This window comes from Neltuma alba, unplaced genomic scaffold, assembly GCF_004799145.2.
Source record: "Neltuma alba isolate B1F8T4 unplaced genomic scaffold, ASM479914v2 tig00011901_pilon, whole genome shotgun sequence".
NCBI classification, from domain to species: Eukaryota; Viridiplantae; Streptophyta; class Magnoliopsida; order Fabales; family Fabaceae; genus Neltuma; species Neltuma alba.
Window position 1 is genome coordinate 30,267 of NW_021636499.1, and position 8,445 is coordinate 38,711.

The 8,445-nt window shown below is 34.3% G+C and overlaps 1 protein-coding gene across 1 annotated transcript; it reads right to left on the bottom strand.

The window, feature by feature from the left end:
* Positions 1 to 204: 204 nt before the first annotated feature.
* On the bottom strand, positions 205 to 4,307 carry LOC114719270 (uncharacterized). The gene is made up of 3 exons (XM_028904743.1): positions 4,055 to 4,307; positions 2,403 to 2,714; positions 205 to 577 (listed from the first exon to the last, which is right to left on the bottom strand). The coding sequence occupies exons 1-3, from the start codon at positions 4,300 to 4,302 to the stop codon at positions 508 to 510; spliced, it is 630 nt and encodes a 209-aa protein (XP_028760576.1). The 5' UTR covers positions 4,303 to 4,307; the 3' UTR covers positions 205 to 507.
* Between the last annotated feature and the right edge of the window lie 4,138 nt (positions 4,308 to 8,445).

Here is an 8,445-nt window from a genome sequence, read left to right on the forward strand (position 1 = left end):
GCCTTAGGATGAAGTTTATTTGATGTTTTAAAAACATTTATTTGAACTTACACATTATGAAAACCATTCATATTGCCATTTCGAAATTATAGGAACTTAATTAATATGAAATGAAACATAGATATAATAAAATTTAAATAATCAATTTTTAAAAAAAATCAATCTTTTTTTAATAACATGAGAAAACACAACCGAGGTTACATATTTCTCAGGGAGTTTATCCCATTATATCAACAACAATCAGCTTAAAATTTAAATTCTCTTCAAATAAGAGACCTGCGCAAAACTTATATCCGTCTCACAGAAACTACTCATGTTCCTCCTACAAGTTTCACACATTTTGGATCAGTATCTTCCCCTATAAAAGTTTAGAAGAGCCTAGGGTTGTAAATAAACTATGCAGCTGTCCATACTAGAGTAAGAAGTACAAATTTAACAAGGCCTTCCACAGTTACAGTGCTTGGAACATGCGAGGCTGCAAGTTAGTCGCTCATCATTATGTGATCTCTAGTGAGCTGATGAAGGCTTGGGCTTATTGACAAATAGCTTGGCCATGTCTTCTGTAACAACGTTACTCCTGTAAAACACAAATCAGAATTCCATGAATACTAGTATCATTTCAACAGTGGATCCAATAACAGATGTCTTCAGTGATAAATATATGCAAGAGTCCCGTGTACAAACTGTAATCTTAGCTTTGGCTTAAACAAGAACAGAAAAACGTGAGAAGAACACCAAGCCATGGATTTATAATCATATCTATCCAGGCAATTTCCTTCTTTCTTTTGGTGATATCTATCCACACTATTTCAAACAAACAATAATAAACCGTCATGTGGTTAGACAATTTGCTTCTGCTTCGTTTTGGCATTTAAGAAATTTGACTGGTAAGAACCTATTCTCATAAAAAACACATATTGAATAAAATTAAAATGTTCCCCTGGGTTTGGGGGGAGGGGGGATCCAAAAGTCGTAAGAATACATGTCATCTGATAGAAGACGCTGCAGCATAAGCAGTGTGCCTTACTGAAAATATGGTTACAACAAGAAAAACAGGGAGATGACATCATACCTCTTCTGTGTTATAAATAGAGTTCAATATTTTAATACAATAAAATCAACAGAAGTATATAATAGAAGATACGACAACAGAAGAATATGCCTCCGGCATACAAGTTTCAGCATAGGCAGGAGGACTATAGTTTGGAAAATTCTTCGCTCTGTATGGCAATATGGCTATCAATAATAAATATGCAACTAGGGGTTATGAGTTCTTGGATTGAGGTTCGTCTCCCACGAATACCCCCTCTCTCTTTCCTCTACTTCCTATGCAACTAGGGGTTGAATCCCAAATATGTTATCTTTTCTGTGGAAATTTCCCCCTTCTTGCAATTTTAGTCCGAAGTGACCATACGATCTGGTCCCTCAAAACTATGCCTCCTTATGATGTAATCCTTGGATTTCCCCCCCCCCCTCCTATGCAAACAAATCTCTTCATAACAAACTCATGCGCAATTGAGTTAGTCCTTCATAGTTGAGAGTGAATGAACAATTCAATCCAACAGCAGGATTAACGTTTAAAAGATAGAAAGGTACAAGTTTCGAAGGATTAAATTGTTTAGAAGATGAAATCTAAACAAAAACTGTCAAGAGGTATATAATTAAGAGACCAAATGGTGTGTCTCTGTATTCTACCCCCAATAATGCTCTGATGTGATCCCCCCGTTCTTCTCTGGCAAAGGCTCCTGTCATGTGTTACAGAAGTTCAAAAACATGCTGATGTGGCAGTTGTAAGCAGGTTGTTTGGGAATCAGGTAAATATCAGATTTTTCCGCTTTCCTTAGAAATCCCCCACGCATCAACCACCCCCCCAACCAAAAAAAAAAACACCTGGAGGGAAATGTAAGATGAAGGTCTTTGAGGAGCTAAAGTCTTTTCGGTACAAGGTAGGCCTCCCCCATTTCTGATTCACGCAAGGATTGGAGGGCTTTGAGACAATTTATTTTTATTCTCCCATTTTTGTTTACTTTTTTGCTATACAAGCAAGAGAGATTCTTAATAGTCCTTTCTCAATGATTAAAAATAATATTAATAGAAAGTTGCAGAACATTAGCCAGTAGTCCCAATAAAATTAAAATACGGTACATACGAAAAACAGCAAAAATTATCATATTATTAAAAAATATAAAATGAGTAAATAACAGACTGAAGCAGTAAGTCGATGCCAATTTCAAAGTAAGGTTATTGTCTAAATGTCACCCACCACCAATTTGGATTGTTTACCGATTATCACATAATATTTCTATTAAAAAATAAAAAGCTAGATTTTAAAAACGTCTAGTGAGCGCAACATGAGCGTATTAGAAGCTAATAGAATTATTCTATAATATTTCACAACTAACCTTCCTTTGACCTGAGGTGGAACTAGCATCCCACTGGAAGTATCTGGAACAGTCCTTGAAGGAGGCAAGTCACCTCTAGGAACTTTACTGCGAAGTGTAGAGGGAGCCAACCCATTTGAGTCTCTCTTACGAAAGGCATTTTCAGCCTGAGCAGCCGCTACTCGAGAGGAGTGGTCGCTAGTATTCATCAGATTGGAAGATACCGCTGGTGAATTTAATAGAAGTGAAGCATCAGGAAGTTTCTCCAAAGAAGGAGGTGGCAAATCTAGTTTTTTTTCCGGCTCCTGGTCTGATGAAGATCCTGATTTGGTCCTACATATTGAAAATGCAGCAAAAAAATACAGAATCCAGAGACCATATTCATCGAGCAAGAAGCACCATCAGTATAGGCAATGCTAAATAGATAATGTAAGCATATACACACTCCCTTAGAGTCTTCTCCGTTTCTCTCTGTCATATTTTGGTAATACGGTCTATCAAACAGCAGGCAGTAGGTAGCATGATTACCTTCTATATCTCATACACTCACATTTTGTATGTTGAATTAAAAAATATTTTCCAGAAAATCTATCTATTTAAAGGGATTTTAAAGAGATACAAGAGTAAAACAAATTTTCTTGGTCTCAACATCAGAACTAGCCAAACATAAAGGGTGGGGGTGTGGAAAGCAAACAAGGGTCACTCGAAATATTCATCAAATTATCAAGGATTCCTTGAAGAAATCGTAGTGGAGCAGAATAAGAGAGGCTAAAAAGAAATTCAATCACTGATAAGCTGAAAAGACATAAACCAAAAACCATTGTGAATATTAACATTATGTTCCATCCAAGTAAACCCAGGCCTATTTACAAAACACATCAACACCAAGCCGCTTTCCCCCTCCATCTGCCGAATTTTGTTAAAAGAGTCAGCAATGAGTGCTCCAAATTTTATAAAATTTATTCATAAACAAACTCCCAAAATATTCCAAGGTACCAAACAGAAAAAGAAGAACTAAAGTTCATTTGTAGGGTCTGGAGATGGAATTCAACAAGCGGAGAATAAGAAGTAAACATTCGCATCCTGCATTCATAACATGTTTGGTCTGTAAATTTTACAAATTACAAACATGAAATTTGCAATTTACATTAGGGAAAATTTTCCAACTGAAAAGGAGACCAAACCTACTGGATTCCCTTTAAAGAATATGAAACCAGAACAATTTCAGTCATTTTGACAAGTTTTTCCACGATTTAATCCTTCCATGAGTTGGGTTTTGTCGGTTTCAAACACCCTTAATGGAGGGTGTGATGGCTAGGACTGGAAAGAGAAATGTGGAAAATGCGGAAGTGAACTTTGGCAGAGTATTGGAACTAAAGGTCTAAATACATCCCTGACGTTAAATTCCTCCATATTTCACTTTCTCAAAAGCACATTGAGGTCTGAATTCCTACCAAGCACAACCAGATTCCGGAATTTTCCAGTATCAGAATATCCTAACAACAGTATTCCATTAGAAATCCATATATAAGCATTTTCTCATTTTCGCAATAAGCAAGTGTGCACAGCAACCATTTATAATTTACAAGCAATTTCTCAACAATCGATTTCTGAAAGGAAGTGATGTCAGCATGTAAAGAAAAGAAACGGGGTCAAAAGAAACTGAGAATTACTGCGTCGCAGGAGGTGAAGGTTCCGATGCCGATGCTTGTGCCGCTGGATTGTCTTGAGGATGTTGGGGCTCTTCAACGAAATCGGGAGCTTCCTCGTCCGAAGAGGAAGCGTAGTCTACCAGCGACATCTTGCGCGTCTTCTCTCCGATGAGGGAACTTCCGGTGGCCTTCAACTCCGCTAGTTTGTCCAGTCTTCCCTCTAATTTGGTTCTTGCTGCTACATATAAATACAGATATACTATGTTCATTATACCTCCGATGATGCTTCCGATGATAAATTTATCCAAAGATAAAAAATACTTCCTCACCTGCTAAATATAAAAACTAATTAATTAATTTGACTAAATTAAAAAAATAAATTAAATTAGTTATTTGTAATATATAAGTATTGTTTTTCTTAAAATATTTTTATTAATTAAGTGTATTGATTAGAATTACTATTATTAGAACCTTAAAAAAATATATAAATATAATAAATAAAATAGATTGAGATCTTATATTTAGTATCAAAATAAAAGTTAAATAAGATCTTATATTAAAGATCAAAAGTAATATTTACCAAGTACCACACTAAATGTTGTTTACACAAAAAAAACGAGTTCAAAATTAAATTATTGTCAAGAACAATTTTAATTTAGAAAAATTACAAATAAAAATCCCAGAACATATGAAATTATAGAATGGGTTTTTAAATTAACTTAATTATCCCAGAAGAGAATATGAAATAATATTGAAATGAACAAAATGCCTTTTTTCTTTTTTTATTTCTTCCATCTCATCCTCTCCTCTTTCTTTCTTCTCTTTCCCTCCCTCTCTCCGTCATTTTCTTTCCTCTCTTTCTTCTTTCTTTTCCTTCTCCCCCAACCCCACCTCCTTCCTCAATGCCACCCCCATCTCCCCCCTGCTCTCACTCTCTCTTCTCTATCTGTGAAAAGATTGTTGATACAAGATGAAGCTGTTTGCCAATGTTGCCCCCCAAAATTGCTGAGAATTTCAGGTTCATTTTGTCCAGGCTGCGATTGCTTTTTCTGTTTCTTTAGCTTGTTTCCTTAGAAATTTGACTGAAAGAAAGTTGAGGAGTGGTTTGTTCACTATCGGTTTCTAGCTGCCACTTATATGGCTGAAAACACAAGCCAAAATTAATACCAAAAAAATTTCTGGATAAGACTTTGGTTAGATTCAGTTATGTGTTTGCAGGTAGATTACCTAATACAAACTAGGATAAAAAGGCACCCATTACCAAAATCTCTTTTTTTTTAAAAGCATCCACCACCCCAATCTTTTTTTTAGTACAATTTTACCCACTATCTATTTTTTAGTGTAATTTAACCCAATTCTAATGGATCCCCTAACGTCTGTTAAGAAATTTTTTTTTATAAGTTCACGTCAACACAGCTAAAAGGATGAAAATTGATAGATAATACAAATAAGGGAAAAAACAAACCGAGCTCATGTGCACATTTTGCAAGCACCGGAACCTCACCTGTTTGTGCGATTGGGAACACTAGCATTTGGTGAAGGAGAAGGCAACAAATTCTTGCGAGGAAAGTTGTCTTGATTTGGAAAGGTAACAATCTTACTTCGAAATTTTACTTTTGTTTTCCTTCATACTCTGTCTCCTTTGTTTTAGAGGAGCAATTTGACTTTGCAAGCATTGGAATCCTAAACGAATTGCAAATTCTAGCAGCGAAGGCCGTGAGGAAAACGATGAATAAAAAATCTCCATTGCCAAGGTAAAATTGACCTTAGCAAGCATAGGAGCTAGTTAGCCAAACATCGAGAATGGGCTCCAATTCTTAAATATATATTAAAGAACTGATATTTTTGAATACATATTTGAGAATTGGTCTTCTCAAATACATATTCGAGAATTGGTCTTTGGTCTTCTCGAGTACATATTCAAGAATGACATTTGATCTTAGACAGAAACAACTTCGTAGCCAAACAATAATCGCATACCTGATTGTAATTGAATAAACTCTTATCATTCGAATTCATCATGATATTAATGCAGTTGATTATCCTTCTCAAACTACTTCAAAAATTCTTTCAACTATGTGAGCCTTACCAATGTGTTGAACTTCATATCTTGTTCCTCAACGTAGCTTCCTTGTCCCTATATCGACGTCAGAGCAACTGATGGTCTCCAGATCGCCTTCAGTCACTGACAAATGGACCGTCACATCATCTTCAGCAACTGACACATCAAATGCCACATCATCTTCGTCCCACGCCATATCATCTTCATCCAACTCCACATCATCTCCCAGGTTCGCATCTTCCGTCATTTTCTGATTATAAAACCCCTTTCAACAAACTTGATTTCAAATGTGGGACCATACAAGGAAAACAAAAGTAAGGTTGTTACCTTTCCAAATCAAGACAACTTTCCTCGCACGAATTTGTTGCCTTTTCCTTCACTAAATGCTAGTGTTCCCAATCGCACAAACAGGTGGGGTTTTGGTGCTTGCAAAGTGGGCGCACGAGCTCGGTTTGTTTTTTCCCTTCTTTTTATTATCTATCAATTTTCATCCTCTTAGCTGTGCTGATGTGGACTTATAAAAAAAATTTCTTAACAGACGTTGGGGGTCTGTTGGAATTGGGTTAAATTGCACTAAAAAAAATAGATGGTGGGTAAAATTACACTGAAAAAAAGATTAGGGTGGTGGGTGTTCCTGAAAAAAAAATTTGGGGTGCTGGATGCCCCTTTACCCTACAAACAATACAAGATATGGGTCTGTTTGGATCAACAATTAGAAAAGTAACTTATTAGAAAAGTAGCTTTTGAAAAAGTAAAGTTGGCTAAAAGCTAACTTGGATAAATTGAATTGTGTTTGGATTGGAATTCAGAAAAGCTAGTTTGCAAAAGTGAGATTGGTAAAAAGTTGTTTGGATTATAGTCGAGTAAAAGTAAATTTGATTGTAAAATGACCAAAATGGGTATGAGTTTTAATAAATAATGAAACATGATTAAAAAAAATAATTTCATATAATAGAATGAAATTAAAATAATTTAATATGAAGAAGTCAAATTTAATAAGTGAATTAAATTTTAAAACTTTAAAGAAGTCATAAAAAATATTTTAAATATAAAGTGAAACATGGCAAAAAAAAAACGAATTGAGATAATACAATAAATTTAAATTAATTTAATATGAAGAAGTGAAATTGATTGAGTAAATTAAATTCAAAAACATCACATAAATGAAAAAAATATTGCAGAAGGGAGAGGACTCGGTGACTGCTCTAGATAAAAAGAAAACATGTGAAGTCACGAGAATAATAATGCCAGAAGGGAGAGAAAGAGGGAACAAAAGTTTTCTGACACACTTAGAACAGTAAATAAGCTCTTCAGGGTTGAAAATAAGCTCCCTCCTCTAACTTATTTTAAACGCACAATTGGGAAGCAAACGCTTATCATTATATGTTTTTGTGAGCTCATTCTCTAATAAAATTGAAATAGGTTTTGTCTTTTAGTATGTGGTTCAAGCATGCATGATTAATTAATTAACTTGATCAAAATCCCCAAAAAATGATTAATGATTTTTCTAATCACATGTTGAGTACTTGATCACCTTTATATGATTTTGGATATGTTAAAGGTTTCTATTATGTGGTTTGAATTTTATCAAGCTTTACTTCTGGAACACTAGTGACGATTACTTTAATCTGGGGACACAAGTTCAATTATGAATTTGTTATTTCTATATTCAGTATTGTTACTTGGAATGGTAGTTATTTCAAAGTTGTAATTTGTTGTAATTCATTTGTTATTTACAATAGTGAACTTTTTATTTTCATATTCAGTCTTCTTAATTAGAATGGTTATTATTTGCAGAGTTATAATTTGTTATACTTTACTTGTTATTTACAATAGTAAACATGTTATTTCCATATGCAGTATTGTTATTAGAAAGAACTGTTATTTGTAGAGTTGTGATTTATTATACTTCACTTATTACTTGGAATAACTTATTCGTTATAACATCAAAAGTAATTAAGTGTTGAATTTACTTGGTAGGGTGAATTGTCAAACTTTTGGCATGAATGTCATCAGGATGTTTTGGGAAGAATCCCCTTTGTTTTCGAAAATTTGGACAGGAGCTTATTACAGTATTTAGTTGCTCACTAGGCTAAGTTGTTAATTGTCAATGACAATTATGTATAGCTTACATGATATTTACCTAATTTATGATAAGTTGCCATTATTTCCATATTATATAGCCAAATGACAAATGTGTTAAGTGAAATAACAAATATGTTATTGGGTTTCTCATGAAATTGAGTTTCATAACAAGTTGTCATTATTTTCATATTATATAGCCAACAACAAGAGTGTTAAGGCAAATAACAAATGTGGTAAGCAAAATAACAAGCCCTGTGACTGGACT